We start from the raw sequence: 19,271 nt of genomic DNA, 5'->3' as shown, positions 1-19,271 counted from the left end.
ACACTGAATTCGGGCCCACCCTAATGGCCTCATTTTAATACAGTTACATTCTGAGGTTCTGGGGGTTAGGGCTTCAACATATGAATTTGGGGTGGACACAGTTCAGCCCATGTCAACAAGTAATGCTTGGACCTCAGGAACAAGGCAGTTTAGGCATCCGAGATGAATTCCAGAGCCCTGTGAATGCCCCCATTCCCAGCTTTAATACTTGATTCACATTCTCCACCCCCATGTCTCCAACCTCACCTGCAGCGACCCTGTCAATACCCTGGCTTAGTCTCCTGTGGCTGCTGTGACAAATGGCCACAGACTTGGTGGGTTAAAACAACACACATTTATTCTCATACAGTTCCAGAGGTCAGTAGTCCAAAGTCAGTTTCACCAGGCCAAAATCAAGATGTCAGCAAGGCTGTTTTCTTCTGGAGGTTCTGAGGGAAGAATCCATTTCCTCATCTTTTCCAGCTTCTAAATCTGCATCCCTTGCATTCCTTGGCTTGTGGCCCCTTCTTTCATCTTCAACCCAGCAGCAGAGCATCTTGCTTCCATACCACCTGTGTTGAATCTCCTTCTGTTTCCCTCTTATAAGGACCCTTGTGATTGCATTTAGGGCCTACCTGGATAATCCAGGCTAATCTTCTCAAGATCCTTAGCTGGGCCACATCTGCAGACTTTCTTTTGCTATCAGTATTCATAGGGAACTGACCGGATATCTTTGGGGGCCATTATCCAGCCAACCACAGTGATCCTTTCTCACACATGTCCTGGCTGCCCCATCTGTCCTGGAGGGCCAACTAGGACATGATGTGTGTGAAAGCCCTTGGTTGAGCTGTAAAGGTCTTTTCTGCCTCAGGGCCTTTGCACAGTCTGTTACTGCCACCTAGAACATCCATCTTTATACACACACATTCACGTATGGCCAATTCCTTCACATATTCAAGGTTTTGTCACCTCCTCAGAGAGGCCTTCCCACCAACCTATGTCAACCCTGTTTATTCTCTATCCCAGCACCCTGGCACTAATCACAGTTTGTAATTGCTTTATTACTTGTTAGTTTATGGGTTTCTTATCTGTCTCCCTGTTAGACTGTTAGCTCTGTGAGAACATGGATGCATCCTGTTCTCTACTCCATCTCCAGCTCCTGGAAGCATACCTGCAATATGGGTGCTCCCTAAAGGATTGTTGGATGAAAAAATGCTATTAATAGATGACATTTTATCAGTTACACACCCATGGCCAGGTTTGAGTTTTATCCTTGAAGGTTCTTCCTCTGAGTATGCCTGTAGCTCAATATTCCCCAGATCCAACCTCTTTTTGGAAGGGTCCTATTTTCTAATCTCTCCAAAGCTTTCTGTGCCCATCGCTAGGACCTTCATGTGCTTCTTCCCATCTTTCCTGATCTGCACACTAGACTCACCCTAAGTCCCCAGGCAGCTGACTATTTTGATAGAATCAAAGAATTTCAGAGTAGGAAGGAATCAAACAGACCCAGGGTTGGCCAACTGTGACCCACCATCTGATTTCGTGAATAAAGTTTTCTTGGAACACAGCCAGCTCTGTCATGTATGTATTGTCTGTGGTTGCTTACTCACTGCAATGGCAGAGTTGAGTAGTTGCAACAGAAATTGTATGGCCCATAAACCCTATTTACCACCTGGCCCTTTACAGAAAAGGTTTGCCAACCCCTGAAATAGACCCTCAGATCCAAACCCACCCACTTTACAGATGAAGGCACTGAGAGCCAGAACTTGACAGACCAGAACCAGGGTCCTGCTGTGAGCTCTTGGCAGATTCAGGACTAGAATTCAGTTCCTCAGAATCCTGAACAAACCAGGCTCTCCCACATACCCCACCATCCCCTTTAGCGCCCAGCCCCTCCCCCGTAAGACTCCCTTTCCACTCTGGGTGGTCACCCTCATCACCAGCTCTCTCTTCAGCATTTTAGAAAGGCCCCACCCATGTATGTCCTTCTTGAATCTGGGCCCAACAACCTTCCTGAGCTGACTTGTTCTCTTGACCCTGCAAGAAACCCATCTAGGCTTTCTTTTCCCTTCTAGAACCTCTGGTCCCACTCCTACAAACCTTCTCTTCAAAAGCCTTAGCGACAATTTTTTTTTAGGGTTTACTTCTTTTTAATTTTTTATTGAAATATAGTTGATTTACAATGTTGTGCCAGTCCCAGGCTCACAGCCAAATAATTCTTCTTCAGATTCCCTCCCTGCTACAGGCTACTACAAGATATTGAGTAGAGGTCCCTGTGCTCTACAGTAGGACCTTGTTGGTTATCTGTTTTATATATAGTAGTGTGTAATTTTAATCCTAAACCCCTAATTTATCCCTTCCCCCCTTTCCCCTTTGGTAATCATAAGTTTGTTTGCTATGTCTGTTAGTCTATTTCTGTTTTGTAAGTAAGTTCATTTGTTTCTTTTTTTAGGTTTCACATATAAGTGATATCATATGATGTTTGTCTTTGTCTGACTTATTTCATTCAGTATGATCATCTCTAGGTCCATCCATGTTGCTGCAAATTGCAATATTTCATTCTTTCTATGGCTGAGTAGTATTCCATTGTGCATATGTACCACATCTTCTTTATCCATTCATCTGTCAACGGACACTTAGCTTGTTTTCATGTCTTGACTATCATAAATAGTGCTGCTGTGAACATTGGGGTGCATGTATCTTTTCGAATTATAGTTTTCTCCAGATATATGCCCAGGAATGGGATCGCTGTATCATACGGTAACTCTATTTTTAGTTTTTTAAGACCATAGCAACAATTTTAATGGCCACTGGCCTGTTGAATGGACCGTGTCTCCCCTCTGTTCACCTCAGGCCACCTGCTCAGGGGTTATTAAACCTGGCTTGCTCCCAAATTTCCAGAGGAGCTTATTTAGAATACAGATGCCCAGGCCCCATCCCAGACCTGTTGAACCAAAACTCTGGGGGTCAAATTGAGGCCTTGGCAATTTTCACACACACACACCCCCTTCCTAACCTCCCCCAACCCTTGACCCTGCAAGATTCTGAGGTTGAATCTACTTCACTAAGCCATGAGCTCCTTGGGCTTCCTCTAGGTTTTAGTTACTACAGACAACTTCAGAACAAAGTCCGTAGCCAGTGGGACATTGTTGTCTTGAAAAATATATCAGGAGAATACAGTATTCTCCACCCTCTCCTTAACTCAAGACCCTAGCATTCTTTCCCATCTCCAACTCCTCCAAAAGAAACATCACAAATAACACTATTTTTCTTTCCTTCTGAGTAGCCAAGATAAGAAGATTTTTAGATGAGTTGCTGGCAAAGAATTCATGAGCTTATGAACTATTGAGGTCAGAGTGACAAAAAGAAGGCAATGATGAAAGGGAAAAATAGGTACATAGAAAATTCCAGAAGAGGCCGGAATCCTGGGATTCAAGGTTTCTTACTCTGGTGCTCGCCGGCTGTCTTGGTAAAGGTGTTATTTTGAAGGCACTAGAGCCTCTTTTTCTCCTCTTTGGTATTCATCAGAAGTTGGCTGTGTGCCCTGGGCCTCAGCATCTAACATGAAAGGCAACCGCTGAAGGGCAGTCTGTGCTAGAGACGCAGCGCCCCCAGGGACCGGGAGCTGTGGGCTATGCTTTGGGGGGCACTGAGCAAAGGAAAGGCAGACCAGGGCTTGGGGGTGCTGCCTCTGAAAATACAACCCAGAGGGGCATTCTCTGAGTACCCGGGGCTGGTTTTAGCAACAATGGAGACATGGTGACCAAAATAAGTCCTGCTCACCTGAGACCGTAGAATCCAATTCAATTTCAAGTCAGTGTGTTTATTGAGCGCCTGATTAGGTTTAGGTGATGGAGAGACTGAGCGAATGAGGACAACAGCCTAAGCAGCAGGCTGATCTGGGCAGAAATTCCCGGGGAGCCTGCCCCACAGGTCCATGGGTCCAGAAGCTTGATTTTATCTGTTTCACCCAGTAAGGAATTGATAAATCTTAGCCCATTTCATGAACACATTATTTATTAAGTGCTCACAGCCTGCCAGGCTTTGCCCTGGGAGTAGGGATGGGGCTGGATCGGTGAACCCAGCAGTTCCAGGTCCCTGCCCCATGGAGCTTACATTGTAATGCGGAATCTGCAAGGCTGATGGGTAAGGCCACTGGGGTGAGGGCTACCATGGGAGGGGTCCATGCTGGGAGGAGTCCTCAGGAGAAATGTTTAGGGAGAGGTGGGATTCGAACTGTGGTTTGAAGGTTAAGTGGGGTGTGGCTTTTTAAAGGGCTGGAGGCCTTACAGACAGGGGATTGAGCTGCATGAGCAGGAATGAAAATGGCATGCCATCAAAGGTCCAAGACGAGATCGGCTTCCCCTGGTGCTGGGAAGGAAGTTGGACAAGAGAACGTGGATGGGAACCACATGGGGTTATAACACATAGGCTATGTAGTCAAATGTCTTGGGTCTGACTCCCAGCTCTCGTACTTGCTAACCTTGTGATCCAGGGCATGTTACTTAACCTCAATAAACTTCATTCTCCTGATCTAGAAAATGGATAACTAGCTTGTAGGTTGGTCCTAAGCATTTAGATGAGATCATGAATGGGATTAACTGAGATGAATGTAAAAGCTGTTTAATCTTAACATTGGATAAATAGGTTGCTTTCTAAGAAAACTGGAACCTGCCACCAAAACTGGGGGGGAAGCTCGTGACATCTGCATACTGTGAGGGGGTTGCTGCCTTGGGTAAATAAACCCTTTATTTACCAACCTTTTCTCCCTCCCGTGGCAGCCATGCTGGACTGAATAGCACCACAGGGGCTAGGGTGAGGCAAGAGGGCTGCTAGAACATATTTACTTGATCTGACCCTCTTAAATTTTGCACCCAGGCGCCCCATGTGCCTCACCCTGGTCATAACCACGTTGAATGGTAGGACACCTGTTTGATCTACACCATGCGTTTCTCAAAGTGTGGCCCTTGGTCTACCTAAATCAATATCATATGGGCTGCTTATTAAAATTATATTCGTGGACCCTATGCAATCAGCATCACTGGAGATAAGGCCAGGGAATCTGCATCCCCCACCACACACACACACTCACACACACACACTCACACATTCACTCACACACACAGACACTCAAAATCAGGTGATTCTCAGGCCCTATACCATACCTTAGAGCAGAAGTTCTTCGAGTTTGCCCCTCCAGCCCGGCAGCATCAGCATGGCCCCAGAACTCATTAGAAGGGCAGATTCTTGGCCACCTCCCCTGATCTACTGAATCAGACCCTCTGGGGGTGGAGCCCAGCAATCTGCATTTTAACAAGCCCTCCGGAGAATTCTGATGTGCGTTAAGGTCACCTGGGGGATGTTTTTAAACACTACCAATGTCCAGCCCAATCCTAGATAAATTAAATCAGAATTCCTGGGATAGGACTCAGGTATCAGTATTTTCCAAAAGCTCCCCTGCCCTCAATCCTAATGTGAGGATGGAGTTTATGATAATCACCGGAAAAAATAAGAAGATGGCACAAATGTATTACACTTCGAAAGTTATAGTTCAGCCTTAAGCATTATCTCGTGAATTCTGGCGGCGAGTTGCACCACTGCTGTGATCCCTTGAGCCCGTAGGAGCAGGAGACTTCCCAAAGCTTCAGCGGTGTGGCCGAGGCCCCAAAGTGCCACCCCTTCCTCCCCCGCACTTTGCTGGTAGTTCTGGGCTGCCCGGTCTCTCCGGGAAGGCTCCTCTGTTTCCAGACGCTAAAGCCTGCTGGCGGCTTGGTGCTTGGGCAGAGCTGAGGCCTGGGAGAGCTCCAGAATGATGACAGGGAGCAGCTAGGGGTGGGAAGAGAGAGTTGGAGGACGATTTACGATTGGCCTCACCATGGGGAGCCCCAAGTCCTAAAAACCCCAGGAGTTGATTGGATTTTATACTGAGCACCCGACTCTGTGCATGGTGCTTTAAGTGAGTCATCTCCTTCATGTTCACATGACCGCCGAGGAAGATTACACTCACAGAAGAGTCACATCGTGGCCTTTCAGTCACATTATCCCCGTTTTGCAGATGAGGAAACTGAGGCCCAAAGACTCAGGAGAGCCTGCCCCGAGGTCACCAGTGCGGTCCGGATGTCTCCAAAGGTCCTCCCACTTTGAATTGAGAGACAGGGTCTCCAGGGAAAAGAGGGTGGGGATAGGGAAGTGGGGGGGGGGTCGGCGATGAGCGGTGGGGGTGGGTCTGAGCCGGCAGCTCCCGCTGCGGCCCCCCTAACGCGTCTCGTTCCCTCCCCCGCCGCAGGCCCTTCCTCGTGCTGCCGCCACTGATGGAGTGGATCCGGGTGGCCGTGGCGCACGCCGGCCACCGCCGCAGCTTCTCCATGGACAGCGACGACGTCCGCCAGGCCGCCCGGCTGCTGCTGCCCGGCGTGGACTGCGAGCCGCGCCAGCTCAGGTAAGGGCGGCGGGCGGGAGATCGGGGGCGGCGGGGCGCAGGGAGGGCGCCCTTCCCCGCACACCCAGCCCGCGTCCGGGTGCAGGGAGAGCGGCCGCAGCCCGTGGGGCTCGGGGATGGTTGCGCCTGGGGCGGTATGCGCCGGCAGCCTTGCCGTCGCTGAGATCGAGGCTTCGCTGGTTTAAAGGACAGACGCCGGCTTAACAATGACCAGGTTCCTCGAGTTGCAGGGATGGAGGAGGACAGGAGCAAGGCTCTGTGGGAAGGCTCCTGATTCTTCGATTGCAAGATATCGGTGTGCCTTGATTCGATTCATATTCTTTCTTTTCTATTCTCCTTCTTCCTCTCTCTCCCTCCCTCTCCCCCTCCCTCCCTCTCCTTCCCTCTCTCCTTCTCTCCATTAGAAGTAAATTATTGTCTTCCTGTAGTTTTCTAGCAAAACCTTGCAGAGTAGAATTTCTGGCTGGGTCAGAGCCCGCCTGTGCTTTTTCACTTGCACGGGGATGGAGCGACTCTCCCACCATCTCTCACGCCTGCATCCAGGTCTCTCCTGCATCAGGGTGGGAATTATTCACGGGCTGCTCAGAGACCCCATGCAGGGGGGCTCACATTTATCCAAAGTGAAAGAAAGGAAACAACTCGCTCAGTTGAGTCAAAACCTGGTTCTAAACGCAGAAAATACAGACACACAGACATAGGTGTGTGTGCATATGTGGTGTACTTTCTTGACTCCTTGCACTGTTGTCCAGGTGGTCATTGTCACCATTTTCAAATCCCCATTGCCCACCAGATGAGACACTGTCCTTCCTCTAAAGTTCATCTAGCCTGTGATGTGGCCAGGCTGCAGAGATGTCCACCCTTCCAGGATATGATTGGAGGTCTTCAAGGAAAGAGAGGGTTTGCAGTATGAAGTATAGCCCATTGAAGGCCCAGAGATGCCCCGCAGCCCAGGAACATGCAGGGGCCTGATGGACGTCAGCAAGCATTTATTGAATGCTTACCATAAGCTGAGCACTGTTCTAAATGCTTTACACAGATTAATTAATATCGAATATTCTCCAACCTGTATGAAGTGGGCATTATTATTATGCCCACTTTACAGATAAGGAAACTGAGGCACAGATAGGTTAAGTTACATGCCCAAGGTCACAGGACTTGTAAGTGGTGGAGCCAGGATATGAATTCAGGCAGCCCAGACCCCCAGGCCCCCATAGTTCTAACCACTGAGTTGTACTTTCTTCAGGTTTCTGTCTAGACAGAATCTGTCTGTGCCACCATCCCTTACATCTTGTCACCTAGAATAACAAGAGGTCTCAGGGAGAGAGACAAGGGAGCAGCCACTTATTGAGCACCTACTATGTGCCTGTTATTAATTGCAACAAGAGATTTGCATTCGTTACTTGTCTCCTTTGAGCCCTGAAGCAACCTCCTGAGATTAGTATAAGCTTCCCATTTTAAAAGATTGGGAAGCCGTTGCTGGGACAGCTTGTAGGTGGAGATATCAGGGATGTGATCCTTGTAGCTCGTATTCCAAAGCCCATCCTCTGCCCACCAGACTCTCCTGCCTCCTGTTTCATGGGCATGGCTACGCTACCTGCAGGCTCACTCCCACTGCCCGTGCTCACTGTCCCCAGCTCCGACCTGGGATGACCTTCAGACTCCAGCTCTCTTCCTTGCAGCAAACCTGAAACTGCTGGGTGGCAGGGAAAGTAAGATGCTTCCTTAACTCTTGCCGACAAAGCACTTCTTGTTTGTCATGCTCTCAGGAAACCCCACAGCCTAAAGGTTAGGAGTCTGGGCTCCAGAGTCCTGTTGCCTGGGTCTAAATCTCACCACCATGGCTAATTAGCTGTGCAACCTTGGGCAAGTTCGTTAACCTCTCTGGACCTTTTTCCCCACCCATACATGAACATAATAATAGCAGCTCCCTCGGAGATTGGTACAAGCACAAAGCAGGGTCATGAACATGAAGGACCCACACAGACAATGCCTAAAAGGAAGTGAACATTACCCTAAACCTCTACTATCCCTGCAGTAATAATGCAGGCTCATACCTAGGTATTGCTTTATCTTTTCTTTTTAAATTTATTTATTTATTTATTTTTGGCTGTGTTGGGTCTTCGTTGCTGCGCGGGCTTTCTCTAGTTGCGGTGAGCGGGGGCTACTCTTTGTTGTGGTGCGCAGGCTTCTCATTGCGGTGGCTTCTCCTGTTGCGGAGCACAGGTTCTAGGCACGTGGGCTTTAGTAGTTGTGGCACGTGGGCTCAGTAGTTGTGGTGCACGGACTTAGTTGCTCTGTGGCATGTGGGATCTTCCCTGACCAGAGATCGAACCCATGCCCCCTACACTGGCAGGGGGATTCTTAACCACTGCGCCACCAGGGGAGTCCCAGTATTGCTTTATCTTAACACTTTCTCATGTGAGCCTCAAAACAAACACTCTTGCTATCTGGGAAGGTAGTGCTTCCCCATTTTACAGAGGAAGAAATCAAGGCCAACAAGATTAGGTAACTCTTCCAACGTCACACAGGTACTAAGTGACAGAGTTAGGAGCCGAATATCAAACCCAGACACCCAGAGCTATAACCAACTTTTCTGGTCCTCACCCTAGACCTAGAGTCAGCCCTCTTGGTGGATGCTGATAACCTTCTTCCAGACGCTTCTATTTCATATGCTAATTCCATAGACTGAACAGGAGCTCCAAGGGCTGCTGTCATCTCTATGCTCTTTCCCCAACACAGAGCTTTTGCTACATGGTCTAGTGACCAGATATGTGCCGTTTGACAGTCACACCAAGGATTTCCATTTCAATGTCTGTCCAGTTTGAGGCATCAGCCCTGCCATTTGGGATGTGATTGTGATCACCTGGCAGGCCAAGATGCACACAGTTAGAGCAGCGAAACAAAGGAAGTCAGTTCCACTTGAGTCTCTAGGCTATTTTTAGTGATTTACCTTGCAATTCTTGACTCTTTTGTCTCCAGGATGATGATTTGTGTGTACAAACTATACGAATTGATTGTTCCAGCCAAATTTTCATCATTTGGAAATCATATTCCAAGAGAAAACTAAAATATAGTGTTTCATTATAAATTTTCCTAAATCGTAAGTGTAAGACAAGTTCCATTAACTAGACCAAATTCAGTACGTGATACAATGAGCCAGTTTGTTTTTGTTTTTGTTTTTAAGAGTACCTATTTTTCAGTCTGGTCAACATACAGATACATCTATCTATACATATATCTCCCAATCACATTTAGTGTGACGTGAAGTAGGAATTACTGTCTCCAGTTTTCAGGGGATGGGATCAAAGAAGTTTTGTTCAAAAAAAAAAAAAAAAAAGAAGTTTTGTTCATTCAGATAGCCAACAAATAAGTATTGGACGCCGACCTTGCACTAACAGTCTTCATGGTGTGCCATCCCCAACAATTCCGCAAGGCAGACTTTATTATCCCATTTTACAGATAGAAGCACTGAGGCTAGTTGCGGTTATGGGACTTGTCCAAGGTCACACAGCTACTGTGAGGCAGATGAGGTGTAGGATGGAGGACTTGGCAAGTGGACTTGTCTTTCTACCCTCCCAGACATTCATCTGCAAAGTTGCCAGGCAGGCTCCTAGTTCTGACTCATTTGGAGCCAAACATACCTCTCTACGTAATCAGCCTTAGAAAAGTGTGGGTAGTTTGGTGTTCTAACAGATGCGGGAACTTGGGACGTGGTGTTGGCAGCTGGAGTGTCAGTGACTGTTAGCACATGTAATTACCTACCAGCTGGCTGAGGCTTCCTCGTGGGGAGGCAGCCTGGACACCAGCCGGGACAGAGCAAGCAGAGTCAAGGAATTCCAGGTCTGACGCTCGTGCTACACTGGTTTTCACAGTGACCTTGGTCAGTCCTGTGGGAGCTCTGCTTTCGTCTTTATTCTGCTACAGTAAAGCCTCACCGTGGCTATTGGGTTTATACCAAAGGAACACCATTTAATGCAGCTGTAGATTGTAAGCTGACAGAGGTGACCCATTTATTCTTCCTTAATTAAAGTATCAGATCATTGAAACCTGGGAATTTGGGCCCTTTCTTTTCTTCTTCATGTCCTTCGGGAAGTGGGGGAGGAGGGAAGTAAGAATAAAGGAAAGAACAAATAATACATCCTGGAGCAGTTTGTACATTTTCTTATTAGGCTTTGTACATTTTCTTATTAATAACTGGTTTTGAAACATTTCAGAAATACAAAGAGTGAATACTGTTGTTTTCCCCATATTTTTAAGGGGCAGTTTTTCTGCTCCAGAGTGAGGCTGTGTTAAAATAACGATAGTAAGGGGTGTTCTCAAATCCTATCGGAGCTGATAAACGACACCTACCAACAAGAACTGGGGGTTGTTAGAACGAGGAGCTCACTCCAGGAAATGGTTCATCTTTTTGCAAGCGTTTCTTAGATTCAGACCAGATTTGGAGCAGTCCAGAATGGATGTTCGGGGTGATAGGATGCTAAGAGTATCAGGACGGAGACCTGGGTCATTATGTTCTTTCCTTTGCTCTTCTGGTACATTGTTTTTGAGCACCTAAGGCCAAACCCCACACTAGATGCTCTCACCTGGGTCTGTTGCTTTCCAACGGGTCGCCTCTGGTAGGTCACCTTGCCCATCTCACAGGGCCAGGTTCATCCCCTGTAAAGACGGGGGTGACAGCTGCTTCGTGGGGTGGGGAACCTCAGTAAGAGGTCACGTGTGAATTTTAAAAATCGCACCACCGCTTGGTCTGCCCCTTTTCACCCTTCCCAGGTCTCCTTGGCACCTCTTGAGGTTAATAAGTTTTGTTATTTGTCTGGTTTGGGTCAAGGTAGGTTCTAAGGCGAAGTTTATGCCACAGCAGCACCTGAAGTGAAATTCTGGTGCCTCTGAGACAGCCCTGTAAGGACAGCTGGAAGTTCGGGCTCATTTGCCAAACATGGGCCGAAAATGTACTGGGTGCTGATGGCCCACCAGAACCTGTGTGGGACCCAGGGACACCAAGTCAGGGAAAACCCAGCTGCTGCCCATCACATGGGAAGCAGGCCTGGTGCTCCTGGAGCCACTGGTCCCCGTTCCTGTAAGCACCCGTGGCCCTTTAAGAAGAGGATCACCAGATGAGGGGAATTCCAGCCCTTGGTGCCAGAAGGAAAGATGCTGTCCACCCATTCCTCGCCCCATCTGTATGGAGCCAGGTCTTATTCTGGGCTCAGAGGAGACGGAGTCCCTGGGACTTACTTGCTGCTGGGGAGACACCAGTAATAGACAGTAGCCAACGGATTAGCAAAATAATCTCACAGAGTCTGAGTACTACAAAGAAAGTGAAACAGAGTCTGGGGTAGAGAGGAGTTGAGGAGAAAAGAACAGGGCACCCTGGGGCCTCGGGGAGGAAGGGACAGTGTCACAGGCCTGCTGTAAAGGAATACTTGGTATCCTGGCCAGTGGCTTATGGAGAAAACTGGGGGCTGGGGGGTGGGGGGAGATCTGGAGCCGCACCCACGCCAGCCATTTCCCTTGGTCAAGTCCACATCGACCCCTGAATTCAGACCTGGGCCTCCCTGTTCTCTCCCTCAAAAGGTCACCTGCAGAGGCCGAGCACCTGGGTCCTGCACGCGGCTCTGTGGGGCCCTGGAAGGCTCCCCAGCCTCTCAGAGCCGGACCCACACTCTCCTCTCCCCTGGAGAGCCCTTGTCCTTGCTGCTCCCCAGCCTCTCCGGCTTGAAGTGCAGCCTCGCGATGCCAGCTCCTTCACCTCCAGCGGGCATTAAGCCTGTGCTGCCAGCCCCCGCGTGACCCCGTTGGAACCACTGCTACCCCTGCACTGATGTCAGTGCATTAGCGCCTCCTGCGAGCCAGGAAGCTGCCCTCTCCCTGACCCCAGGAGGGCTGCTCTTGGGCTCAGCTGTCCTCCCTAACAGTGTCAGGGACAGGCCACAGCACAGCTCCAGGAGCCGGGCTGGCGAGGCCGCCCTGCACTCAGCAGACACAGGCCAAGCACCCACTGTGCACCTGGCCTATTGTGAGTTAGACTGGAGGTGGGTGGGCAGAGAGGTCGAAGGAATTACAGAAAAATCTGGTAAACGCTCTGATAGAAGGCAGTAAAGATCTAGGTCTGGGAGAGCTCGAAATGCAAGAGGTATCGTTTAATCTGAATACTGAAGAACAAACAGATTTATCAGGTAGAGAAGGTGAAGATAGGAGAGGAATGGAGAAACGGCATTAGAAAAAATAAGTCCACACAGAGGGAACCATGTATGTAAAGGGCAAGGTGAGAATGTGTGTTGGAGGAAACAAGGAATTCAAACTGAGAACACAGGGTTCAACCAACACTGCTCTGAGCACCTCCTGTGGGCCAGGCCCTGGACCAGGCATTGGCTACAGCACAGAAAGCCAGCTGAATTCCGCCCAGGGAGGGCCTTGTATGCCACGCCGAAGACTTTTGACTATATTCTGCAGGAGGTAGGAGCCATCACAGATGATTAAGTATGGGACTGACATCAGAGTTGTATTTTAGAAAGGGAGACTGGTGGTGACAGGGAAGATGGGCTGAGGTGGGCCGGGGCCTCGAGTCAAGAAGTTCTTGCAGAGATCCAGGTGAGAGATGCTGACAGCCAGAGTGATGCAGAATCAGAGGGGATGGAGAGATGCTAGAGAAACAGAGAAGGTAGAAGCAGCAGGACTTGGGGGCACATGTCGGTGGGGGAGGGACGGAGCAGTGTTAGAGGTGGCCCTGGTGGGCGGGGGGGAGAGGGGCCTGGGGAGTTAGTGTTTCATGGGTACCGAGTTCCGGTTTGGGAAGATGAGAAGTTCTGCAGATGGATGGTGGTGATGACTGCACAACAATGTGAATGTACTTAATGCCACAGAACTGTACACTTAAGATGTTAAAACGGTCAATTTTTATGTTATATATACTTTACCACAATTTAAAAGATTAGTCCTGGTGTGTTATCAAGTGAAAACGATCATAAAGAATAGTGTATGACATGTCACCCTGTGTGAAATATATACATGAGTATTTGCTCTCCGTGCTCAGACTGCGTCTGAGAGGGTAGGTATGAAACCAATAACCAGAGTCATACCAAGGAGGGGATTAGAAAACTGTCTATATCGGTTTCCTATGGCTGCTGTAACAAAGTACCACAGACTGGGTGGCTTCAAGCAGTCATTACTGTCTCACCGTTCTGAAGGCTAGAGTCCAGAATCAAGGTGTCGGCAGGACCGTGCTCCCTCCGAAGGGTCTGGAGGCGGATGCTTCCTTTTCCTTCCAGCTTCTGGTAGCCCCCGTGGTCCTTAGCTTGTGACAGCATCACTCCGATCCTTGCCTCCTTCTTCACAGGGCTGTCTTCTCTCTGTTTCTCTGTCCAAATTTCCATCTTCCTGTAAAGGTCACCAGTCATGCTGGATGAGGGGCCACCCTGATGATCGCATCTAGTTTGATTGCATCTGCAAAGACTCTGTTTCCAAATAAAGTTACATTCACTTCACAGATGCAGGGTAGGGTGGTTAGGACTTCAACATATCTTTTGGGGAGTACATAATTCAACCCATTACACAGGAGTACAGAGATGGGAGGAAACTTACTTGACTGTTGGACTTCGTAGCATGTACACGTGATACCTCTTCCCCTCACCAAACTTTTATGTTAAAAATTGACTCTGAGGGCTTCCCTGGTGGCGCAGTGGTTGAGAGTCCGCCTGCCGATGCAGGGGACACGGGTTCATGTCCCGGTCCGGAAAGATCCCACATGCCACGGAGCGGCTGGGCCCGTGAGCCATGCCCGCTGAGCCTGCGTGTCCGGAGCCTGTGCTCCGCAATGCGAGAGGCCACAACAGTGAGAGGCCCGCGTACAGCAAAAAAAAAAAAAAATTGACTCTGAGGGGAGTGTGTAGCTAGGGATGCTTTTAACAAATACAGGACAAGGATGATGTCAGAGAAGTAATAATGGGGTCAGTTTTGAAAATGTTGAGCGCCAGATGCCGCCCACTTGGTTGTCCATGGAAATGAGAGTCTGTGTCAGGCTCGTCCATTGGAGGAAGGTTGCCAAGGAATTAGGTGCTTGTGTTATCATCTAATTAGAGGAGAAACAGAGCAGAGTGGCTAGGAATGCAGGCCCTGCAGCCTGGCTGCCTGGGTTCCAATCTTGGCTCGACTGCTTGCGCTCTGTGTGACCTTAGGCAAGTTACTCACCTCTCTGGGCCTCAGTCTCTGTATCTATATAATAGGCACAATAGTATGCCCACCTCATAAGGTTATAGGAAGAATTAAGTAAAATAGTATATATAAAACATTTAACACCATGTAGCATGAAAACCATGTAGCATACTTGTGTCATAGTAAATGCACATTAAATATTAGTGACTATCCTTACTGCCCTACTCTGGACCAAGAAGGTCAGCTCCTCTCGATTGCCAAAACCAATCGTCTCAACTTCCTCTGAGAGAGAGGAGAAATATATATCTTGAAGAGATGTGCTAGTGTACCGTCAGGAATATGGTTTGTAGCCCACGCTGCAGTCAGGTGTGTCTTGGCCCTTCTACCACTGCTGGTGGCTCAGTGCCCCCAGCGTGCAGGAAGACAACCGGGGCTGACGGGCTTGGGGGCCACTGTCCCTATTCCAGCGACTTTAGAGTTCCTCTGGATACTCAAGTTTTATATTTTCTCTGACGTGTGAGATTTTTGAAAGCCATCATTGGCTGGAGTCCTGAACCTTGTCCAAAGCAGTTGATCATACATCACCAGCTGCATTTGCAATCTTGGATGAGGTCACTAGCAGGAAGAGATAAAAGAAGGGAAGAGAGACACGTAGACAACAAATATGGTCCCTCATCAGTGGGGTCTTGTCCCAAGTGAGCAGAGGTGAGGGGAGGGGGGCATAGAATATTTCCGAAGAAAGAGTCACAGCTTGGACTTTATCTCAGAGAGTAGCCTCCTTCTCTCATTAGGGCTGGGCCAGAAATCAGTTTCCTTGATTGGGGTGCCTACCACAGGGCCTGGCACATAGCTGGGGCCCAGTAAATCCTCGTCGAATGAATGAATGATGCAAAAGGCTGTCATCAAGTGTGTAGGTGATACTAGAAATGACAGACTAAGACGTCCTGGACTAATTCAGAGGCAAAAAGGCTTCAACATGGAAACAGTGGTAGGTAGGTGAGATGCAGGCGTGGAACTCAGAAGAGAGGTCTTAACTAAAGAGGCTTTTGTGGGGTACGCTGGCAGACTAGTGGCCCCTGAAGTCATGGGTGGGGCCGAAGCCCAGGAAAAGGACCAACGAAGAGGCGTCATCATGAGATGAAGGAAGAGGACTCCCAGGTCCAAGAACAGCCTGAAGAAAGCAAGGTAGCAGACTTAGGAAACTAAGGTGGGGAGGGGTCACCAGGATCCAAGGCTACCCACAGGCAGAGAAGATGCAGACCGAAAGGAGGCCACAGGGATTGGCAGTGCAGGAGCCAGCAGCTCCCTTAACGGCAGTTTCGACAGCCCGGTGTGGGCAGAGACCAGACTGCGGCAGCAGACAGTTTGCCGACACTTGGAATTTGTTTGGCGTTTCCAAGTGTTAAAAGCAAAAAAAAAAAGAAACACATTTGGTGCTTACAGCAACACAGAGAACTACATCTTAAATGGCATTTGGGGCTCACTTCCAAACTGGGCCTTCAGATTCAGGCTGGCAGCTTGAGAGTATATAGTTTTCCATATGGGATTTGGCTTCCTGGGAACAGGGATTTTGTGGGGGGGGGTGGTTTTCCCCTCTTGAGTCTGTTAAATTTCTGTCAAAGATGCTTATTTACTTATCTGTGAGCAAATCTCCCAAAGTCTAGGTTAAAATATTAGTTACACAGGAGCATTATCTTCTCTTAGCAATTAGCCAGCCAACCAGTACTTACTGCAAAGCCATGTCCTTACACAAAGTCCTTCATATAAGGTCATGACAATGGTGTTTTTGGGTAACAATGAAAGAGTGGGTACCATCCTTCAGAAAGTTTGCAGTCATCACAACGTTTGGAGCATATGTGCCATTTTTCCAAAGTGAACTAGCCTCTCATCAGCTCATTAAATCACCCTATGAAAGGTTAAGAACCACCAGACTGGGTGATCTCCAAAGTCCTTTCTAACTCTGAAGATTATTCAGTTTTGTGGTCTGATGTTCTGTGTGCAAATGGAGGTGACACTTTTCCCTGTGCAGGAAACTCAGGCATGCAGAGGGTGAAGGAAATGAGCAGAGCTTCAGCTCACGTCTCTCCCATATCTCACAGAATAACAGAGGGAATGATTGCGAGTCGTGGGCCAGACACTGTCCTGGGTGCTTTTTGCACTGCGTTCAGTTTCCCCCAACTGCATGAGAGACTTTATTTTCCTCTTCACACCTGGGGAAACTGGGGCTCTGGGAGGTTGGGAAACCTGCCCACCATCACATGTAGAAAGAGCCCATCTTGGATTTGAACCAAGTCTGTCTGACTCCAAAGCCCAGGTTCTCTCCACTAAAAAGGTAACTCCAATCAAAGAATTGGCATTGGGAAATGGGAAAGTAACTTTTGAGTGAGGCCCACTGGTTCACCTTGGAAGGATTAGCTTCCAGCCTTAGTTTCCCTTAGGAATTTGTATGCCCGTCTGTCTCTTGTGTCAACCTACATTGTCAGCATCGTCCGAGGCCAAGGATCCCTGTGAAGAATTAACGTAGAAATAGTCCAAGAAATGTATGAAAAAGGCTCAACCTCACTAGTAATCCTAGAAATGCAATTCAAAACCACACCCCAGTATGCATTTCATAACCGTTAGATTGGCAAAAACAATTAAAGTCTGACGATATCAGATTTGAGAAAAGATATAGAAGTGTGAGAACTCTTAAACATCACCGGAGGGGACTCTGAATCCACTTCCAAGTAAACTTGAAAACACATACCTAAACACATATCTAAGTCTATACCCTACAGAAACTCTCCCATATGTACAAAGGTGTTCATGGAAGCAGTGTTTGTAATAGCAAAATACAGAAAAAGAGAAAGGAACAAGCTTTCTACAGGAGAATGGATGAATAAATGCTGGTATGTTCATTCATGGGAATACAAAGTAGCTACAAAAATAAATGAACTAGAGCTACATGTTATTATATAACTAAATCCCAGAAACATAATATTGTGCAAAAAAAGCAAGTTGAGGCAGGATTTGGGTACAGTGCTAACATTTATATAAAGCTTACCAACGTGCAAAACAGTCTATATATTATTAGGAATTCATAAAAGTAGTAGAAAGTATAAAGCATGACAGTGATGATAAATGTCAAATTCAGGGAAGATGGTAATCTCAGGAAGGTAGAAGAGATGATGGAATCAAGAAGAGTGTGCAGAGGCCTTTGTACTTGTAGTATTTTATTCTTTCAGCTGGGTTGGGTGGTGAACATGTAGGCATCATTGTACTACTCTATATTTTATGTATGCCTAAAATAACCTATTAACAATAAAAGTTACTTAGCTGGTGTTTGCAACAGCACATTCAGAAGGCCAATTCTGGGATATTTATAAGCATTATTTTAAAAGTTATAAGTGGTTCAATAAATTTGGGAAACACTGGCTTAAATAAAATTAAACAGGCTTTTAAAAAATTCTCAGTGTTTTTTTTATTTTTTGTTTTATGTTGTGTATTTTATTTTATTTATTTATTTATTGGCTGCGTTGGGTCTTTGTTGCTGCGCGGGCTTTCTCCAGTTGCGGCGAGCGGGGACTACTCTTCGTTGCGGTGCACTGGCTTCTCATTGAAGTGGCTTCTCTTGTTGCAGAGCACGGGTTCTAGGTGCTCCGGCTTCAGTAGTTGCAGCACGCAGGCTCAGTAGTTGAGGCATGCAGGCTCTAGAGCATGCGGGCTTCAGTAGTTGTGGCACAGGGGCTTAGTTGCTCCACCACACGTGGGGTCTTCCCGGACCGGGGATCGAACCCGTGTCTCCTGCATTGGCAGGCGGATTCTTAACCACTGTGCCACCAGGGAAGTCCCTCTCGGTGCTTTTAACATCCTGTCTTTCTTGTAAATCCCCAAAAGAAGGTTATCCTATTAAGTTCTTTTACCATAGATGAGGAGTCAGCAAACTAGAGCTGCCTGCCACCTATTTTTGTAAAAGAAGTTGTATGGGGAAATAGCCATACCCCTTTGTTTAGCATTGTTTATGACTGCTTTCACCACTGTAGCACAACTGAGTAGTTACGGCAGAGACCACGTGGCCCACGAAGCCCAAAATGTTTACTTTGGCCCTTTACAGAAATAATGTGCAGATCTGTCATAGAGCAGTTTATGGCACTGGTGTTACTGGGAATTAATTTTGGGATTGTAACACTAGAACTTTGCCCTTACACCTCAGGAACTGGTATGTTTATTTGTGAAAATTGTTATAAAGAAGACTATCCTTTCTTTCTAGAATTCCTTGGAAGATGGTGTTTCATCTTGGAATCTCCAGCACCTAGTGCAATAGCCCGCATATATTTAGTGCTTCCTGTGTGCTTCGTGGAATTGATTTAAATTAAAGAACCATTTGTGGAATGGATTAATTAGGATATAGATTCATTAGCTGTAACAGACATGCGAAGTACCTGTGGCTTGGATAAGATAGGAGCTTAAAATTTTCCTCATCTAACAATCCAGGCATAGGCAGTCTGGGCTGTTATGGCAACTCCAGGTCAGGGTCCCAGGCACCTTCCCTCTTGTTGCTCTGTGGTCCCTTAGGTGATACCTTTCTTTGCATGGCCGGACATGGCTGGCCCCACCCACCAGAACTACATCTATCTAGTGGGAAGAGGGAACGTAAGATAGGGCATGCCCTGGAGATTGCACACCATCTCTTCCCCTTACTCCCTATTGGCCAGCACTTAGT

General features: G+C 47.7%; 1 protein-coding gene across 3 annotated transcripts in view; it reads left to right on the top strand.

Moving 5' to 3' along the window:
* Positions 1 to 19,271, top strand: part of ABTB3 (ankyrin repeat and BTB domain containing 3) — a 307,341-nt gene that overhangs the window by 228,955 nt on the left and 59,115 nt on the right. For all 3 annotated transcript variants that reach the window (XM_060164684.1, XM_060164683.1, XM_060164682.1), the window contains exon 4: positions 6,266 to 6,418. In XM_060164684.1, the coding sequence (XP_060020667.1) occupies positions 6,266 to 6,418 (153 nt within the window). The remainder of the gene's footprint in view (positions 1 to 6,265; positions 6,419 to 19,271) is intronic.

Source organism: Lagenorhynchus albirostris, chromosome 11 (assembly GCF_949774975.1).
Source record: "Lagenorhynchus albirostris chromosome 11, mLagAlb1.1, whole genome shotgun sequence".
NCBI lineage: Eukaryota > Metazoa > Chordata > Mammalia > Artiodactyla > Delphinidae > Lagenorhynchus > Lagenorhynchus albirostris.
Note: the sequence above shows the minus strand (reverse complement) of the source record. Positions and strands in the feature narration are given on the sequence as shown.